Source organism: Pseudoliparis swirei, chromosome 1, assembly GCF_029220125.1.
Source record: "Pseudoliparis swirei isolate HS2019 ecotype Mariana Trench chromosome 1, NWPU_hadal_v1, whole genome shotgun sequence".
Lineage (NCBI taxonomy): Eukaryota > Metazoa > Chordata > Actinopteri > Perciformes > Liparidae > Pseudoliparis > Pseudoliparis swirei.
This window is the reverse complement of record NC_079388.1, coordinates 15,171,095-15,192,346: the sequence shown is the minus strand read 5'-3', so window position 1 is coordinate 15,192,346 and position 21,252 is coordinate 15,171,095. Positions and strand designations below refer to the sequence as shown.

Here is a 21,252-nt window from a genome sequence, read left to right as displayed (position 1 = left end):
TCTCCCAGTGTTTTCACAAGGACGTGTGTGTGTGTCCGTGTGTGTGTGTCCGTGTGTGTGTGTGTGTACATCTGACCCACTTCAGTGGGAAGCATCAAGCTGTTTCTGTTGTCTATTGCGTAACTCTATTACACTAAAACATATGAACATAAACAAGCAGAGCAGTGGGACTCACTGGTCACCTGACCGAGGCAGGCCTCATCCTCTGAAACTTGTTGGTTTTCCGAGAAAGCGCTGTGCTTTGAAGTGCTGGAGGTTCTTATCTCCTGAGAGCTGGTGCTCTGGTGGCGGCCAGCACTCAGACCTCAGATGCTCCTCAAATCAGCTCTAATTGAGGCTTGTTTTCAATTATTTGTCCTTTGGTACCAGTTTAAAAAAAGTTGCCAGTTGAAGCCAGATAATGTCAGTTGCTTCCAAACCAGCATAGCGTGTTAAAAAAAGGAGATTGGCATGATGGGAATGTGTGTCTATTGCATTCTGTATCTCTTTTTTGGGGGGGGACTGGTGATGCTGCAAATAGAGAGAGATAAACAGTCCTTTAAGATAACCAGTTACCCCAAAGTAAATAATTTAAGATGAAACTTCTGCACTTAGTTACCAAAGCATTTTCCAGATGGTCCAGTTGACTGATTTCTCCTCTACCAAAAACAATATGTGTGTTGAAAACGTTTTACTGTGTTGTGGTTAGACCGGTACCTTCTTATGTCCTCTATTAGAGAGAAAGAAAGAAGAATGACATCATCTTCCGGCTGCAATTACATACCACCGCTTCATACATGACATTTAAAGAAAATCCTCCAAAAAATATTAGGGCTGTGAAACGATTAAAAATTTTAATCGGATTAATCACAGGTTTTTGTGGATTAATCATGATTAATCACATATTACCGATATTCTCGGTATATTTTGTGAGAACATAGAGATTTATGACAAAAGACGGATATATACATTTATACATTTTTCTATACAATGGTGCTGCAACTCAGCAGTTATTTAGCAGTTTTCTTCCATATGGAACATTAATACATCTTCATCCTAAACGGAATGTTTAACTCTCCTGTTACCTTTCGGGTCAATTTGACCCCATTCAATGTTTAATGTCGGTGTTCTTTGGGGTCAATTTGACCCCAGGCTGTTTTTCACTGTGTCAAACATATAAGAAATATCAACTTTTTTATTTATTTAAAGGGCTATTTAGGTAGTCAACAAACAAACATAAAGTACCTCACACTTAAACTTGGGAAGCAATATTAATTCTAATAATTTTCTGGAGGTTTTAATTGCTGGGGTCAAATTGACCCCGAGGGTAAAATATGTTAGTAAATGTAAAGGTAACAGGAGGGTTAAACAGAGCATTTTTCTCTTGTTTGTCAACCATTAACTCCACCATGATACAATCTAAAGGTGGACAGATTGACAAGTGACTTTTTTTTGCTCGGTCCCGATGCGCGCGCACGGAGCTCTGTGGCGAGCGAGACGGAGATCGATAAGTGTTAACGCAACGCGAAGAGACAGAAATGACATGCTGCTGTGGAGATACGATCAACAACAGACGTTTAGTTTAATAAAAGAACAAAGACGTGCTATAGAGAACATGTCAGGGGGCGGGCCAATCTCTTTAATGTCATGCGATCTACCGACACTACGCGCGATCGACTGGCAGGTCGCGATCGACGTGTTGAGACCCTGATCTACAGGAAGTAAAAGTCGTCACAAGGTTTCCGGAGGTGAACCTGCGGAAGGATCATTACCGATGAACAGACCGTCTGCATGAGAGCGGACAGAGTTCAGATTGAAGTGGTGTATTGGAAGCTCATTTTGCAAGTGACTTTTTTTTCGTCCCGACGACCAACAACAGACAGATTGGAAGCTCATTCTGCGCATGCGTTAAATGCGTTAAAAATAAATAACTAGTTAAACCTGTAATTGAATTAACTGAGTTAACGCGTTATTTTTCACAGCACTAAAAAATATATCTTTTGACTATCGGTCGGATCATTTCCTGTTTTATTTTGAAGGCCTTGTCTCTCGTGTCCTCTGTTTACCTGCACTTCCTGTCCCTGTGACTGTCTGCCCTGTCCCCTGATTGTTCATTCCCTTCACCTGCTGCCCTCAGCCACTTCTCTGCCTCCTGATTGATTGCAAGCCCCGCCCTCATTGTTTCCACCTGTGTCTCGTTACCCTGTGTATTTAGTCTGTGTCTTCTCCTGGTTCTTGGCCAGTTTTTTGTACTTCCCGTGTTCCTCGTTGTCGTTGTTTGTCTTTTTCCATAGTAAAGAGTTTTTTCACCTCACCTCGACTCCTGTGTGTTCCTCTGCTCCTGACTCTCTGCCGTTGCCCATCGGGAACGTTTCTGCTACAGAAGAGCGACCAATTGAATGAAATCGAGGATGCAAGCGGACAAAACCAGTTTCCTTCGAGATAAACCGAGAAGCTCATGCAGAAGGAAAGGGGTGGAAAGGGGCCAGCTGAGAGGGTCCAAACATCTGAACGGGAGGCCTCCTTTTCAACTGGGAAGAGCCCCCAGGGTAGACCCAGAACACGCTGTAGGGATTATATATCTCCTCTGGCCTGGGAACGCCTTGAGGTTCAAGAGATGTTAAAGGTTTCTGGGGGATGGCCACACACATCCATGGGAGGTTTGAGGTTCCCTTCAGACTTCTCTGGGTTGAGGTTGCTGGCTGTGCTCTCTTCTCGTTGCTCCTGTGAGTTCAGGTCTCTGCTCCAGCTGCTGTAAACTAAACATCGGGCTTCTGCAAGTGCAATCTGAGGCAGGGCGAGTTTATTTATGTTGCACATTTTTCACAACAAAGTCATTCATAAATGTCATTCGCACAAAACATTCAAGGCATCGGGACAAAGTGCCAAAAGAACACCAGCCGTAGTGTTGACTCTGAGACTTTAATTAGTACAAAAGCTCAAAGTGCTGTAATAAATACAAAAGAGAAGCTCTGTAAGTGAGTGAAAACACTCCCATGTGATGGTTTTAGGGTTTGATACTCCCTCTATTTTTCTATTGTACCACCTGGTGTTGGTTTTGTAAACGAAGGCCTATACGTGGAGCACTGATTCTAGAAATAGCAAGGACTTTTGACCTATTTAAAGAGCCGATGTTTTTGTCTGGAGAAACTGGCGAAGCCTCACATGATACATATACATGCGGCCTTGGGTTCACGTATAGGAGGCTCATATTCGCAGGTGTTACATGCGTGTAAACCGGCTGTCAGAAGCAGGGGGTGGAGCCAGGCTGTACGGTTTTCCGAAAGAGCTAGACTCGAATAAAGAAGCGTCTCTCCCGACTGGATCCTCTTCTCACGGCCTCCACCTTATCTGCTGTCATCCCCGATATGTGTGCGCATACCGCAGGTCTGAAAGCAGATAAGGTGAAGAGTTGAGCGAACCTGTGAGTGGGTGAAACCTGAGTTTGTGAATGGCCGCTGGAGGAGGGATAGGTGAAAGGGGAGGATCAAGGATTATCGAACACATTAAAATCAATTCTTGGCCTAGAAAATAAGTTTAAAATAAGCTTTGAAATGGTGGCTAAGACATGTTCTGCTACTTAAATCAAATATTGATGACATTTAAATTCAAACTTGATAGTTAATTTAATAATGACTGCAAAAAAATAACAAAAACTAGTGTATGGCTGTAAGTGAGAACAATTTAATTGTGTTATAGGGGGTCAAAAGCAGTTACCACTGACAACTAATAACATTAGTAATGCTTAATTTCCACTGCATTGTTCGACTCAACTTGTTTCGGTTTTGTGTGCTGCCATTTTTTGTTCTGAAAAAGTGACAATACCCTAAACCTGCATTCTCTCTACTGGCCAGCAGGGGGCGACACCTCTGGTTGCAAAAATAAGTCTGATTTTTAGAAAAGTCTCTTCGAAAATGATTGTACTTCTCAGCTGATTTATTCCCTCAGTTGAACATAGTGGACATTAGTTCATGGTCTCGGTTACTAGTTGCAGGTCTTCCTCCATAAAATGGCTGTGATGAGCCTGGAGGGACTTCAGAGTTTGGCTGTTCTTTAGAATGATGTCAATGAATGATGACATTTGAGAAGTAGAACATATGCTGCTGACATCAGTGCGGTCCATACTCCATACTGCAGTGGTGACACCAGATGGATGGATGACTCCAGACGACTGAGTCACAGAGAGGAGCCCCCCCCCCCCCCCCTTCTTGAAGCGTGAGTCAGGTGTTGAACACACTACAGGAAATAACGACTTTCACAGTTATTTTGAATCTTAAAGAAAAGAAAAACAAACTAGTGAAAGATATAACTTCATGAGATTAGTAGTGCACTAAAAAACGTGACCCTGAGATACCAAGTCATTATTTTAAGGTACTAAGTCAAAATGTTTTTTCATTATTGTGAGATGCTAACCTGTTATTTTAGATACTCACCCCTTGTTTTGAGATACTATTTCAATATGTTATAATACTAAGTAATTATTTTGAGATTCTTCGTCTTAATTCTTAAATACTGTCATTAATTTTGTATTCTAACTAAGTTATTATTGTGAGATGTCAACCCATTCTTTAATAAATTTTTTTTTTTAAATGTCATCCCAGTGGTGGAAATGGACTTTCATAGTATAGTTTTGTTGAATATAGAGTATTTGTAAAGTCAACAAACAGCTTGTAAGTAACAACAACAACATGTTATTGTTTTGCAGCGTGCTGTCGTGAACAGGGCGGGGCGGAGAGAGGAGGGTACCTTTAGTGCGCGTGCGCGGAGTGTGTGGGCGTGTGCGTAGTGCGAGCGACGAAGAGTCAGCTGGGTTAAGAAGAGCTTGAGAACAGTGTGCGTGCGTGCGTGCGCGTTTATGTGTGTGAACGTGTGGGAGGAAGGCACCTCGGGGTGGGGAGGGGGAGGAAGAGAGGAGTGTGCAGACAACAGAGCAGCGGACGGAGTTTTTATTGGAGGACACAGTTTGTGTGGAGAGCCAGACGAGGACGGTCGAAGCGCGCCGAGTGCGAACCCGCCGCGCGCCCTGGACACGAGCCTCGAGCTGCCCTCCGGTGACCGTAAGCACTTCCGCTTATTTGTTTGGGAACTCGGTGGAGGAGGCGAATGGCGTGACCCTCTTCCAATAGTACGGGAATGTCGTGCACGTGCACGGGAGGACGCGTATCGACTCACTTTACCACCGAAGTCTGTGGAACCTTCTCGAGGCAATGTAGAGACACCTCTGCAAGACATGGGGATGTGGTTGACTTGGTTGAGATTGTATTGGACATGGTGTTAAAACAAGGAGTGGTGAAGTGTTGCATGGTTGTTCAGATTTATTTTTGCTTCCTTATTTATTTTTATTTCTAATTATTTTTGTGTTTCCTTTATGGCCCTTCTTGGCCAGATGCATGGTTCATTTGTACTTTATTTTTAGGTTTTATTATTATTATGCATTCTCACTTTTGAAGGTTGTAATTCTGTAAAAACAACAAAATAAAATATCACGTATTTTTTTTTAAAAGGAGAAGAAGCCACTGCAGTGATTGCTTCATCTCTTCACTGGCGCTGCACTTTGGTTTCTTCCACTAATTGGTATTTTGTAAGAGTTATGTGAACACACAGCGTAGACAACGGCTGCAACAAGGAGGTGTGTGTGTGTGTGTGTGTGTGTGTGGGGGGGGGTTGATGGTCTGTCATAAAGCTCCATTAGCTGTGACCTAATGTAGGATAATCTCTGCATGCTGCTAAACTTCCTGCATCCTTCCTGGTCCATAAAGAAGACTTCAGGTCTGTTTAGTATCAGGCAACATTAAGGCCTTAAGTGGTCCTGAGTGGTAGAATTGGACTAATGTGTGTGAGTGTGAGAGAGAGTGTGTGAAGTACAGTTGCATGGGTATAGTATGTCCTAAAGACTACTTGTAATTGTTATTGTTGTTGAGAAGATACAATCGATTGGTAGAACCTGCTCCTAAAACACACTCACCTGAGGCTATTTGTACTTAGAAAGATGTGAAGAGTGGTGTTTTATATCCACACACACACACACACACACACACACAAACATGTACGCACGCACTCACAGGTGTGGCATTATTAAGTTGCTCCCTGCTCCATTTTAATAGTCTAGATCTCCCCGTACGACCAGTAAAGCTGAATCACTCCTCTTCTCTGCAGGAGGAACCGCAAATGTCAGCAAATGTCAAACTCTGAGCTCCAGCTTTTTGCTTTCAGGCTCATTATTCACACAGACGATCAGCCCAGCCACACACAGAAGGATTTGCAAGAACATGTGAGATATAAAAACCACGCAGTAAAAAAAAAAAAAGAAGCTGTTACACACACGCACACATATTTAGACAGATTATCAGTCAGCAGAGCGAACTTAAGATAGCAGGGCCCCAGTGGAAACGGTAATTAGTGGGGTGAAAAGAGAAGGAGGGAGAATAGAGGAAGATATATTGTTGTAGTGAGTGGAGCTATTTAGTGTGTGTGTGTGTGTGGATTCAGTTTGCAGAACCGTTGTTGCAAAACCGTATCGGTTGCAGCTCTTGCAATGTGCTGAAAGATCATTTCTTATTTTTCTTGACTCTGTTCTCTCAAATGTTATTGCAGCTTTTCTAGGAAATTGGGTGCCGAAAGGATTTTTTGAAGAGAGGAGTCAATCGGAGTTTTATGGCGCTCTGGGGCTTATTCGGTTTTCCTGCCAAAAACATTAGAACAAATGTGGCTGGAAATCGGATTCGACAACAACGACATCATGCCACACCAAGGGGCCGTCTCTTTTTAAGTGGATGGGTGTACATTTTAGGGTGAAGCTGCGATTGGAAAATGACCAAAAATGTCCGAGTACAAATACATTGATTTGCATCGGCCACACCGTCACTCAAGAGAGAACGGCTTGACTTATTGCAGTGTGTATCCTCTTTCCAAACACACACACGTACGCACAACTTCCCCCAGATAAAGCCGGGCGATGCAGCGGAAATAGCCGACTCCTATTTCAATTTCTTCAGAACGACCCCCCCCCCCCCCCCCCTCTTGCCTTCCCCTTCAGTCTGCAGGTGGTGAGCGGTCATGTGTTGCCGGCTCGGAGAGGGTTTCTTTTAGTCTTCAGGCCCCAGTCTTTGTTTGAGTATTGACTTGTGTGTGTCGTACACAATGGCTGTGTTTACATTGGATTAGGTGTGCACACGTTCATCCATGCATGCACATTCATTTGCACACGTAGGCTCCTTCAGTACCGAGAGGGATGTTTTTATGTCCCTTGTCTTTATAGGCGCACCCGTTTTTAGTTTTTTTTCAAAGTTGTTGCGTAGACAGTCCCCTGGTGATGGTTTATTGTTCCTTTCCTTTCTCATTTAGCTTCTTGAGCCTCTTTTTTCATTCGGTCTGTTTTCTGTGTAAGGTGCTGGCGAGACCAGAGGGTTTCATTGTCTCCAGAGGGAACACCATGGCCTTAGCGGGATGCCCTGACTACTTCCTGCATCACTCAAACTACCAGGTGAATATTTCGTGTGTGTGTGTGTGTGTGCTTGGTAGCATGTTAATGGAGAGCATTTTGTCGTTAAGTGATGCAGAAGAAGTACAGGTGTAACTTCTAGCTCCGTTTGCCACTTGGGAACCACTCCAAACCAAAGATTACATTTCTCAATATAATTAGTTGCACAAAGGTCAAAGGTCACGGTCCGAATTTGTTTCTCAAATCGGATCTTTAAGACGGACGGTCTCCAAAAAAGCGTGGCGAATATTCGCAAAACACTTTACTCGTGGCCCGACTACTTGTGGTTTAAAAAAATAAATAAACACTATTTCTGCTTTGTACTTGTTGTGAAAATCCCACTAACGCGGAACATCAAACGCCCTTGTGTTTGGCTTCATAACATTAATATCATATATACATACATATTTATACATAACATGACCCGTAGGCTCTCACAGCTCGGTGACTTCTAGAGCAGCAGCAGGTGGATCCTCCCACTGGCGGAGCGTCTCAACGCCGATTGGCTTTTGCAACTCGGAGTCGGGTGAATTTGTACTAATATTTCAACTTTGGCGAATGAGGCACATTTTTCACTTTTTGCCACCCAATTAAAATTAGCTTTATTCGCTGCCGTCTGTGTGTTTAACTTTGCATTGAATCTGCTCGTAGTTAACCACGCAGCTACGCTGGTGGTGACGCGGCTTTCTACAATACTCGTGCCGTCACGTTCAGGCGAGTCCATCTTTGGGTCCACGGTACTACGGGACACCCTCAGTTCAGTTGGGGTTCAGGCACCAAAACCACTCGGTTAGGTTTTGGAAAAAAAACCTCATTTTAGTTAAAACAATGAATCCAAATGGAATCTCATTGCAAAACGACCTCCAAATGTTGTTTGGAACCGATTGGCATTTTTGATCTTCAGACTTTCTAAAAAACTATCTGGCTCTGCCAAAAAATGGAATCTGGTCTTGTAGTCTGAACAATTTATGCACGGTGCCTTTTTTATATATAGCTAAGTTGAAGCTGAGAGCTGCACAGGTTCTTCCCAAACTTGTCATCGTTGTCAAAAGTAGAAAACTCCACGATTCTTCGGACATCTTGCTTTTAAACGTGCGTATCTGCACTAATAGTGAGTTCTTAAATTTCCTCTGTAGGATCATTTGATTACAGTTCTGCCAATGCCTTACATGCATGCATCGCTAATATACGTCTGGGTGATTTGTTTGTAGTCAAATCAAAAGAACATTTTGAATGTCTGCTTGCTTCACAGCCAACGACTCCTGGCCTCGTTTGGTATAACATGGCAACAACGGACAAACTTCCTCTAGTGAACTCCTGCAAAATGAGCCCTTTGTTCCTCCGCTCTGATTCTCTCCAGTACAACCTGCCTGCAACCTAAAGAATTCAGCTAAAGAGCATGGCGGAGGTCTATAAATAGAGCGCCAAAGAAAACAACAATAACACGCTGTGCCGTGGGCTTTGTGGTGCGGCTGTCCCGGGAGCTCGGGATTGATGGCATGACGTCCTGCTGGGGCAGAAGGGACGACGGCGGGTGACGTCGCCTCAGCTGCGTTACTCCTCTTAGTGCGAGGTACAAGAATGCAACTCCCCGCTCGCCCGAACCGTGGGACCACGGAGCCCCCGTTGAGCCGACGTGAAGTTGCATTTGGTTCACGTTGGCTTCCAGGAAAAGGTTTTGCACCAGTGAGACTGAAGTGAATAGTGAATCGAATCCCCATAGAAAACAACATTCCTCCAGCCGGCATCGAGCGGAGAAAACAACAACAAGAGTTTTATAGTCAGAGGGAGGTGTGTGTGTGAAGTAAAGCTTGCATGGCACACACACATGCACACTCAATGGAGTCCCTTTGTAGGCAGTCACTGTAGGTTTAATATGTGTCGATAAGGAGCCAATGAGTCCTCCATTCTGCATACTTGCATAACGCGATACATAACATAACGCTGGGCATGTTTGGGAATCTGGGCAGCATTCCAGGCCTGTCTACAGAGTGTGTCTGTTTGTGTGTGTGTGTGTGTGCGCATGCATCTTCGAGAGCACTTTGGATCACTGCCACAAATGTCTCGGAGGAAGCAGCCAGCAGATCTTTCTCCCTCCCGTCTCCTTTCACATGAGTGTATTTGTTCATGGGCAAACACATGCACTGCGGAGCACCAAGACGACACAGACCGGGCGCTCCGCCGAGTTATGACTATTTGACTCTTATGGTCACCATATGTGCCAACAGTACCCGAAAAACATGCACGTCCTGCCTGAGAACATGGCCGAGTTCTTTCTCTGTTAACTTTCTCAGAGGTCAGAGGTCAGCGGCCGTATGCGGTGTCCGCCGTCGCGCGCGTGTGCTTTCGAGGAAGCGAGAGTCTTTGATTCCTATGTTGAAATGCCTCCACGTTAAAGCTGTGGGCCGTGGAAGGGGAGACGTTACGGCAAACAGATGTCAAGACTCTCCAGAGCAACCCAGAACGAGTCGATCGGAGCTGCGGGCCAAACATTTTCTCTGCAAGTTTTGCTGACTGCACGAATTAAAACATCGGCCCACATGCAGAGCCCTCCCTGCAATCCAAGGAGATCTCAGAAGATGCAACCATATCCATTCCCCCCAAATGTGTTTTGATATCTGACGGGGCATTTATGAGTTCTTGTGAGAATCTCGCCCCGACATGCTCCGTGGCGCTCACAAGCCCCCGCCACGCCCCTCCTCCTCCTCCTGCGTATTTATTATATGGCATTTTTCGCTCCTATCATTTTGTAAATGAAATAAAAATTGTAATAGAAACATGTCATTTTGTTTAGCTCTCATGTCTTCTCACAACATAATGTGTTTCAGGTGTTGCGTAGCAACCAATTACTTGCTAACTTCAAGTTCCAGTGATCAATAGATAAATCATTTTGGCGATGTGTGCCCTTTTTTTTTTCTTTTTCTCATTGCAATCCAAGGAGATCTCTGAAGATATAACCATATATATATCAGTATTATATTAGCTTTTTGCTCAAACTGGCACTATATCCTGATCCTGACAGGAGTACATGAGACTGTTTCAAAAATGAATAAAGATGATGTCACTGCGTTCGCTCCTCAAATGTTTAGCTGTAAAAAGACCCACCGCTCACCGGCCGGAAAACAAACTTATTTTTATTTCACAGCTAAACAAACAAACGGTACACTACAATATTTTTCTGACAACATTTAAGACATTTAAGCCGGCACGTGAACAGACACAGACATGTTGGGGGGCAGGTGCTCAAACCAAAAAAAAGGGCATCCATCGCCAAAATGATTTATCTATTGATCACTGGAACTTGAACTTAGCAAGTAATTGATTGCTACGCAACACCTGAAACACATTGTGACGTGAGAAGACATGAGAGCTAAACGAAATGACATGTTTTCTATTACAATTAATTTTCATTTCCAAAATGATAGGAGCGAAAAATGCCATATTGGAAGAGGAGGAGGACAAAGTACAAATAAAGACTTATGACCTTCTTCTGCATTCCTTTCACCTGTTTATTGCAAATCCATCCCAGCTAAATCTGTTTATTTTGGTTCATACCAAAGTAACAGAGCAGATGCCATTTTTTATTTCGGCAGGAACTGAATTGGAACAAGCCGTCCTTCACGTCTGAACTTTATACACGATTTCTTTCACTCTGTCCAACAACCTTTTTTCAGAGACTGCATTCCGAGAAGAAACAATATTTTCTTATCCCAACTCTTCATTCCACATATGATTTATTTATTTATTCATCCAGATCTTTGCATCAGTGTATAGTTCCCATAATGTAGCGTGACATATCTGGTAACCCACGGGAATATAGTAAGACAAGATCTTCACTTGCATTGTCCAATCAGGCTCCAAGCAGCAGCCCGTTAGCGTAGCCTAGCGCAGAGACAGGAAACGGGTCGGTCGGGCGTTTCCTGTCTGGTCATCTTACTCGCAGACGGAAAGCGAATGAGTTGAAGAAGATGATCTTCACTAGATTTTAAAATACAGTATTCTGAGTTTGGTATTGGATGACAGGGCTTTAAGAGGTCAACGTGAGGCTTCCCCTTCTGTGCATCCGATGCTCCTTTGCTGTTTGCATGTGGGCCTTCATGTCACTGGCGTGAGGAGGAAGTATATCGGAGGGACTCTGCAGCTCACCGCTTCAGCTGAAGCCTGCAGAGTTTCCTTTTCAGCACACGGGCCTTGCGGCCAAGTTGCCTTCCTTGGAAAGCTTTTGGCTGCTCGTTCTCAGAGCTATAACTCATTCTCTGGGCATTTATGGATGTTTTCAAAGCACAGAGTGGAGCTGTGAGTGTATATTTGTGTGTGTGTGCATACACGCACAGTATGACCCCAGGACTCGAGCAGTTCCTGGAAGCAATGCTTCCTCGTTCTTCTTTTTCCTGGAAAAGGGAAGATCGAAAAAATTTGTTTGGCTTTCTCCCCTCCTCCACTGCAGCTCTCTTGCCTCGAGGCTGCTTCAAATTAGACAACGTGTGAGGAACTTGGCAGTGTGTGTGTGTGTGTATCTGAGTTTTCTGAAGTGTGATTGGTATGTTTTTGCTCTTAAAAAGTGATGTGTGTGTGTGTGTCACTGGCCTCTGAACTTGAGGCTTGATGTTCCTCGAGAGCAGAGGCATGAAACCACCCTTCGTCTGACCCTTTAAACTCTGTGAAAATATCACCGTCACTGAAATATCAGACGTGTAAAAACACGATGTTTTTTTATTTTTATTCAACATGTTGTTTGTCTTTTTATTTAATGAAAAAAATCTTTGTTTTTCTGACAGGAAAGCATGGACCGCACTTCCTCTCGCCGGCCCGAGGAGCTGATCGTTCCAGGCTTTCAACGGTCGGCCAATCAAGACTTGCCACATCACCATGGTAACTCTCCTCTCATGTCAGATCTGTTCAGGGGGGTGAAAATATGAAACGTGAAACAATTAAATATGGCGCTTATCCCACGGTGTTCTTTCTAGTCTTGTTGTTGAAAAAAGAAAACGCTGACACCCTTCTTTCCATATTTTACTCTCTTCACCTTCTTTTTTTTCATACCTTTCTTTATGGGATCTCTACTGCAAAAACACATCTGCCGGCCCACTCAATGTTCCCCCTCTCCTTCTCTAGGACAGAGGGAACTAGGACATTGATCACTGCAGGTTCTGCTCTCCAGATGGAGAGGTTACAGACAAGTGTTTAAATGCCCTCCTCCATTTTTATTTGCACTGCTCAGCACTTTTTAACAAATATATTCCCAGAAATCCTTCATCCATCGTGGAAGTGCACGGCCAACTTGTGGAGAGCAGATTAGTGTCTCTCCCCAGCTTTTTATACGTGTTCTCCCCACTTGGCTTGGTGGTTTAGTGGATCGTCCGCTCTGCTGATGCGAGGTGGACATCGCTCGTGTGAGAGTATTATATGACTTCTTGGTAATGAAAGTTCTGTCGTTCAGGGAGGTGGGACAAGGTATGCACATCTACACATAGAAATATTGACTGCAGCAATTTCACATCCCTTCGGTGTAATCTTGGGAAATAAAAAAAATGCACCAACAGCAGGAGAAGTTGAGGGGAAAAAAGAAAAGTAAACGTCATAAATTATTCATAGACTGCACATTAAACCACGCATTGATGACTGTATAACTGTATAAGAGCAGCTGAGGGTATTGCCTTAAAGTCACGGACACTCGAATAGTACAATCCCGTGCATCAGTGAATAGCACCAGCTATTTCTGCCATTGTGCAACATAATAATTATTTAGGGAGGAAAAGAAGCACTCTTTTTACTGAATAGTTATGTTTAACAAAGAGTAGACACCCGTTAATAAGATGAAGACCATCCGTCTAAATGAATGAGGTGTCTGAATCTCCCCTAAGAATATAGATCATATAGTTGCATAAGCAGTAATATGTAAAATGTGTCCATTGTTTCCAAGGTGGCTGGTCCAGTTTCCCTGATGTTTTGTAGTGAAAAAGAGTCGACGGCACACGGCTGCCGCTTTCATTCCGACTCTCCAGAGAAACATGACATCAACCTCACTGACGGACGCGCTGTATATTTAGACCGCGGCAGGCTCGGGTTACACGCCCTCAGGGTCTTTTTTACGATCTGATGAGTTCACGCATACCGGGGTGTCGAGGCCTCTGACTTGTGTTCAGTGCGTTCCTTCAGCGCTGCTCTGGCGTTAATTATCTGCGTTGCTCAGTGTAAATAGTGGCTAGTGGCTACCTCTGGTTCCTTAAAGTGAAGCCTATACGGAAGTGGCTTCAACTTCCTCCTAATGGCCACCAGGGGGCGACTTTAGTCGGATTGTGTAGAAGTTTATCAGAAAATGACTTCTCGGTTGTTTATTACCTCGGTAAACATTGTAAACATGAGCTTATGGTCTCATTCGCTAGTTTCAACAACAGCACAATGTTCATTAAGTAAAATAGACGATAGTTATCTTCGCATTGAAAATGCGGAATGTTATGTTTTGATCGCCGTGTATTTATTTATTTGTATGCGTGTTACTCGCATAACTCAAAGTATCAAACCGAATCGCATGAAATTTGGTGGGATGATTGGTTATTATCCGGGGACCATTTGATTAGATTTTGGGATCGATCGGGTCAAAGGTCAAGGTCATGACATTCTTTTTACCATAGCGCGGTTAATTTCTATCCAATTGGCATGCAACTAATGCCAAAATAATAATATATATAATAAATAATTCAATGCCCAATCTTGTGATATGCGAAGGTATGCGCTCTACCGAGTGCCCGTTCTAGTTTTCTGTGTTTTTGTCTTACAACTTTAACCCTTTCACAATTGGTTTTCACTTCATTAAAGTTGATTGTAACATCTTAGTCTTATTGAGCTGTCGGTTGTCCTTAACTTCTCTCTCTACTGTCACTTCTGGTTGCAAAAAACAAACAAAATGGCGACAACGACTTGCATTTCAGTAAAGATTGTGAAGAGAGAAAAGCACGACTCGCTTTACCCGCCAGCGTTTACGCATCATGTGCGGTGATGGAGCGAAACCTCTCTGGCTTTACTTTCACTCCATTGTCCACAGCGACTACTACAAAATGGGATTACACAGACGACTGATAAATACAATCTGACCTCGGTACAGAATACACATTATGTGTGGACTCCTTCTGCAAAATGTTAAATATAGCATAGGGAGTGCTTGTTGCACTTTGCCGTTAAACGCCTCGCTCCCTTCTGACCTCTAGACTGCCGTCAGGGGTCGCCGATTGCAGGTTGTGGCGGCCAGAGAGCGCTCATTCAGCGTATTCTGGGAGACTGCAGGAATGAGTTGGCTGCGGTTGGCATGGTAGGCTTGGTGGTCAGTTGCTAACCAGAACGCGGCAGCGGTTAATCTGTAATTCAAAGTTGCAGTTGGAGATATTTTCATGCTATATGTCCTCTGGCTTCCCCCGACTGAAGGGAGAGGAATGCCGATATTTTCTTAAAGCTGCACTGGGCGACAAGTAGTGCTCCAACAGAGGAGAGCTGCAAGAGAAAACCTTCCACTCCCAAGGTAAAGGTGACGGGGAGGTGGATATTTTGCTCTGGTGAGATGTTTGTTACGCGTGTAAACACCTGTTTGTGCAGAGAAAGTGACACATTGGAGACGTGCGGTCCGTCCACCTGGCTAGACGTTCCCCTGACAACCAAACCGTTGGTTCTCCACTAGCTCCTCATTCATCAACCGCTCACAAAAAGTAGTCCACTAGTAAATCGATCAGAAAATATTCGTATTTTTTTTTCTCCTCCCAATAACGATGATGAATTCTCGTCAAAAAGGTCCCAAATGCAGCAGCACAGGGTTAATCAATGGAGGCGAGGCCCAACTAGAGGCTGTTGTGATCTGATTGGACTAAACCCAGCAGCCTTCAATGTTTAATAAGCACAGGTCTAAATAATGAAATTAGTTTATGCTCATTTATCTGCCCGTCTTGGGTTCCTGGTCTGCAGGCCGACTCTGAGCTGTGCTTTTTCTCCGATGAATCGTCTCAATGTCTGTACATAATAATCACCACCTGACTGTCCCCGACTGTGTGTGTCCCCTCCTCCCCACAACCCGTGTCCCACTCATGAACCCCAGCATCACATGACCGTGTGTCCCAGACTGTACTGTGTGTGTATGTGTGTGTGTCATGCAAACCCTTTTGTGACCTGAGATCAGGGGGGCCGACTCCTGAAGTTCCTGCTGTGCAGCTCGGTGTGTGTGTCTGTTCACTGTGTATGTTCACTGTGTGTGTGTGTGTTCACTGTGTGTGTGTGTTCACTGTGTGTGTGTGTGTGTATGTTCACTGTGTGTTTGTGTTCACGCAGCACAATGTGTGCTTTTCATTCTCCTGTATAATTAGATGCACATGCTCATCAACGCTGCAGAGCGTACATGATGTCCAACGCGTTTCTCTGTGTGTGTGTGTGTGTGTTTGTGTGCCCTACTTTGTTCTGATCCTTTGGCCCCCGTGTGCCATGCAAGGGCTGGAGAAACACGATGTGTTCTTCCAGCAATGTCAGGAATTCAGAGTGTGGTGTCGGGCCGGGACACACAGGGCCAACGGCTTTGGACACACACACACACACACACACACACACACACACATACACATGGAGACATTCCAGGTCTTGCACTCCCCTCCCCGAAAGATGATCATTACCTTCGCATTGAAAATGCCAGAAGGTTATGTTTTGATCGCCGTGTATTTATTAATTTATTTATATGAGTGTTATTCGCAAAACTCAAAAAGTATTGAACCGAATCGCATGAAATTTGGTGAGATGATTGTTTATTATCCGGAGACCAGTTGATTAGATTTTGGGATCGATCGGGTCAAAGGTCATGAACAGGTCAAAATCTTTCGCAGAACTCAAAAAGTATTGAACCGAATCGCATGAAATTTGGTGGGATGATTGTTTATTATCCGGGGACCAGTTGACTAGATTTTGGGATCGATCGGGTCAAAGGTCAAGGTCAAAGGTCATGAACATGTCAAAATGTTCTTGAATCGCATGAAATTTGGTGGGATGATTGGTTATTATCCGTGGACCATTTGATTAGATTTTGGGATCAATCGGGTCAAAGGTCAAGGTCATGGAAAGGTCAAACTCTTTTTTTTTACCATAGCACGATACATTTTTGTCCAATTGGCATGCTACTAATGCCAAAATGTTCATAATTCAATGCCCAATCTTGTGATATGCGAAGGTATGCGCTCTACCGAGTGCCCATTCTAGTTTATATATATATATATACACATATTTTGCTGTTTTTAAAAGATATATATATATATATGTGTCTTTTAAAAACAGCGAAACTGTATCAAAACATGTTTGTAAACTCTCACTCATCTCGTGGAGAACTTTGCACCCCGTCATACGCTCACGACTTCCCAAACGCAGGTATATTATATTATATCTATATACATGATCATTTTGGTGGGAAAGTATTCCTTTAACCTAAAACTGGCTTTACTAGAGATTTCTACCCCGCGAGGACACTTTCCACCACTAGAGGGCAGCGCAGCTTGGGAAGCGGTGCAGTCCGGTCGTTCTACTCCATTCGTCCCTGACGGGTAATTGATTAAGAATTAATCCTGGACTGACTTCAGTTAATTAGTAACCGGTCGGGTGAAAAACACCAACCCGGACTGGAAACTGCCCTGTTGGCAGGATCCTCTCACCTCGTTCTGGATTGGTGGGTTCAGTCCGTGGGGGACGCGAACGCCGGGTTCCACAGAACTGGACCGACGGCGAGCGTTCGAGTCGGCGTGCCGTCTGGAGGAATCCAAACCCGAGTGAAATCCAACGCGAGGAGTGAAACTTGAAAGCGAGTCCTGACCCATCGGTCTCGTGATCGATGGGTCAGGACTCGGCGCTTCTGGCAAATGTGTCTTCTGTTGGCCGTGTTAGATTACAACTAGAGCTGGGCAACGATTAAAATTTTTAATCGCATGATTTCCCTGATTAATCGCATTTGTATACGCAAAATCCAATAATTAATTCAAAAGTAGTGTATAGCGCACTTCTATTTTAAATGTTCTGCCATATGAATGAAAGTGCAATAACATTTATTGTCCCTGTTAGAGTGAGACACCAAAAAACACTTTCAGTGCAGTTTGTCAATTCCTAGAACTTGACACTTATTTTAAATGTACTGCCATATGAACTAAAGTGCCATAAAATCTGTCAGGACATTGTCAAACGCTGTTATGCAGAGACACTGTGACAGAACGCTGGAGACTGAAGCAGGTCATGATCAAAGGCAGTCGTCTCGCAGCAGCGATCATCTCTGGTGCTCTATCTGCTCAGTGTGGTGACTTTATTTGTTACATTCCACTGCTGTGCAACTTCAGTAAAGTGTCCCACGCACGTTTCAGCATCATGTCTCTCCTCTGTTTTCATCAGTCAGGACATGTGAATGCAGCGCCCACTTCTCATCAATATAATGCACAGTAACTCCGAGGCCATTGTGGGGGGGGGGGGGGTGCTGAGATTAAACATCTCTCTTGTACTGCCTGTTTTGTGATATACATGCCTAAAAGGTGCCTAATATTTCTAGACTGAAATAATATCGGCATTATAATTATTATAACTATTTTTAATTGTCTATTTCGTGGAGCCCCCTCAGGACGTGGTGCCCTACGCACAGCGCGTAGTGCGTTATAAGAGCGGCGGCGCTGGGAGGAGTTTATAGCACAAACAACAATGAACTAGTGGAGGCGGCAAGGTGCTCCGTGTTGCCAGATTGGTAATGGTGAAGTATCGTACCAAAGGCTCAAAATGGTTGTATTTGGAGGATAATTATCGTGTATCTGGCAACCCTGAGATCGGTCGACCAATGACTGTTCTCTATACCGTCAGAGCTCACGTAAGGTGGAACGTAAGGGAGATACCATTTCCAAAACTTGTAAGGAGTAAATCCTAGTTTATGAAAACCCAGAGAAACACAAATATCCGACGAAGCAAAATCTAGGACGTTTTTAGAATAACTGCCGGACGCATTTTGTAGGGCTCAAAAGCAGGACATGGCCGGGGAAAGAGGACGTCTGGTCACCCGATGTCCAGTCGTCCCCAGTGAGAGCAACAGCACGTTGTGAAGCTGTCGCTTTGCAGTCCTCTCCTTTTCATCCAACTCGTGTATTCTCCGTGTGATGTGTGTCTTGAGGGCGTCTCATACCTGCCGTCATTTGTTGAGATTCTCCATGTTTGTTAAACCGCGAATGACTTTCTTTTCCGGTTCCGCAGCAATCAGTAGCAGACTTTTACAAAATAAAAGCCTGTGAGCAACACACTTTTACAATAATAAAATAAATAATAAAACCTGCGTTAACGCGCGATAAAATAATTGTCGGCGTTAATTAATTGATGCGTTAACGCAAGATTAACGTGCCCAGCCCTAATTACAATTGATTAAAGGCGCTCGCCAGATCGCTGCGGCGTCGCCTCAGCATGTGGTCAGAAGGTCAAAACGGGTTTATGGACCAGGATCCTCTTGAGAACAATTTCTGACAATTTGGCTCCCAGCGCGTCGACGACTCCGACATTTAAATGCAGACGTACAAGACGAGACCTCACGAGGAATGTGGACATTTTCACAACCAGACTTCTAGACGCGATAGAGGAAGGAGAAAAATGATGGAAGACGAATAAAGGAATATCGTATCATAGGCTCGTCTTGTTTTGAAACGCGAACAGATGAACCGTTCTGGTTCGACTGCGGCTCTGTTTTATTCCCCCAACGTGGCGCCGACGGTTCAACTCAATGGCGTCCTTTGATGTGTAATGATTATCAGCTGGTTTTAAAACAGCTCTCACTGTCGCTGACCTTCTTCTTCTCCTCTTCTGCTCTTCCTTATCTTCATCCTCCTTCTTCCTCTTCTTTCTTTCCTTTTCCTTCTTTCTTCTTCTTCTCCTCATCCTTCTTCTTCTCCTTCTGCTTTTCCTTCTCCTCATTCTCCTTCTTCCTCTTCTTTTCCTCATTCTCTTCTTTCTCCTCCTTCTTCTTCTGTCTTCTTCTTCGTCTTTGTCCTCCTCTTTCCTCTTCCTCCTCTTTCTTCTTCCTCTTATTCCTCCTCTTTCTCCTTCCTTCCTCTTCCTTCTTCTTCTTTCTCCTCCTCTTTCCTCTTCTTCTTTCCCTCCCTCCTCCTCCTCTCCCATCCCTCCTCCAGCAGAGGACGATGTGGACCTGGAGCAGCTGGTGAACGAGATGAACTCCTCCATGGAGAGCGTTTACTCCACGCAGGCGGACACGGCGCTGCTCCTGAACAACGGCCACGCGCCGGCCCACCACCACGCCGCCCACCACCACGCCGCCCACCACCACACCGCCCACCACCACGCCGCCCACCCGGGGCACGGCCAGGCCCACCGCCGCCAAACCCCGCCCCTTTCCTCCCCCTCCATGGAGAGGCTGCGGCACTCCCAGCCCATGCACATCCGGGCCGTCAGGTAAACGCGTAGCCCCCCCCCCCCCGATTCCATTTCTCCGTTTTAAGATGCGTTAAGATAAAGACGAAGAAGAACTGTCCTCGCAAAGGCCAAAATATGTTGAAAACATTGCCTTTGTTGTGCTTTTGCTGGTTTTATTTGCATCAGAAGCTTAAATGTAATTTTAGTTTATGCACCCAACATATAAGAATGGGGCCAAAGATGTGCACACAATGATGGCTTTCAAAATCCAGCTGGAAACTGTAAATGAAGATGCAATGAAATTGATTTATTTGCCTCAACATTTTTTACATTTTTTTTAATTACTTGTGGCCTTTACTCGCTTCTGTTAACTCGGGGATGCTTGATATAATTTAAAATAGTAGCAGCGGCAAAAATATTTAATCTAAGAAGTCCCGACGACTCTTGCAAGTGAGTTTTATCCATGAATACTTTGCTTTAATAATCAAAGTCTAAGAATATCAAATTGATAAAAGGCCAGAGATGAAAATGTACTTTTTAGTCTCATACGTGTGTGCCATACCTCTTCTAAACCCAAATGATGTGTTCTTGTCAGTCCATCACTGGTCATCCAGCCGTGACAGTAGTGTGTGTGTGTCTCCCTCTGCAGGTGTCTGCAGGAAGAGCATCTGCTGCGCCCGGCCTCCCTGCCTGCCATCCCCAACCCGTTCCCCGAGCTGTGCAGCCCGGCCGGCTCCCCCGTCCTCAGCCCCATTCAGACCTCCGACAACCACGTAAGCAAAACCACCTCCTGCTACGTTTTGTTGTACTTTAAAAAAAAAAAGTTGTTATGGGTTTTGATGTATTTTGGACTCCTCGATGTACGCGTTGTCCTTTACTTGACCACCATCACAAGAGTTGGTGTGTGTGTGTTTTTAAAAAGCAGCTGACTGGCCTGTTATGTTCAGGGCAGCAAGTGTTGACTTTGGCTGCGGACGGCCTTTCCTCCCATTGCACAACAGCTCACCCTGGGTTATCTGACTGTGTGTGTGTTATTATGGAAGCACACACACGTACAGAGTGACGGACATGTTTTTGCCGTTGGCCGGAGGTGAGCCATGTCTCCAGGATGCTGCAGACGGAGTGCAGACTTCCTCAGCGGAGCTGGGAACGCGGCTGGGAACGTCTGCAGGTCGGACCTTTCTGGACCTTTTGAATCGGTCTGCGGCATGACAGGCGCCCATTTCCGGTTCACACGCTTTAACCTTGGCTCTCAACGTCACTGTGTGTGTGTGTGTGTGTGTCTGTGTGTGTGTGTCCTTGCCCTTCCTCCCCGGCATAGCCTCCTGTCCCAGGAATGTTCCATCCCTCTCAAAGATGTTTTCAGGATGCCCACCCTGAACAATAAAAGTTAT

General features: G+C 44.6%; 1 protein-coding gene across 2 annotated transcripts in view; it reads left to right on the top strand.

The window, feature by feature from the left end:
* The first annotated feature begins 4,861 nt into the window (after window positions 1-4,861).
* The window catches only part of LOC130200628 (growth factor receptor-bound protein 10-like), a 41,239-nt gene continuing 24,848 nt past the window's right edge, over window positions 4,862-21,252 (top strand). Inside the window, exons 1-5 of one of the 2 annotated variants that reach the window (XM_056425109.1) lie at window positions 4,862-5,036; window positions 7,367-7,462; window positions 12,238-12,331; window positions 19,618-19,897; window positions 20,508-20,631. In XM_056425109.1, coding sequence (XP_056281084.1) covers window positions 7,412-7,462; window positions 12,238-12,331; window positions 19,618-19,897; window positions 20,508-20,631 — 549 coding nt within the window. In that variant the 5' untranslated portion in view covers window positions 4,862-5,036; window positions 7,367-7,411. The remainder of the gene's footprint in view (window positions 5,037-7,366; window positions 7,463-12,237; window positions 12,332-19,617; window positions 19,898-20,507; window positions 20,632-21,252) is intronic. The other variant, XM_056425188.1, reaches the window with a different exon arrangement.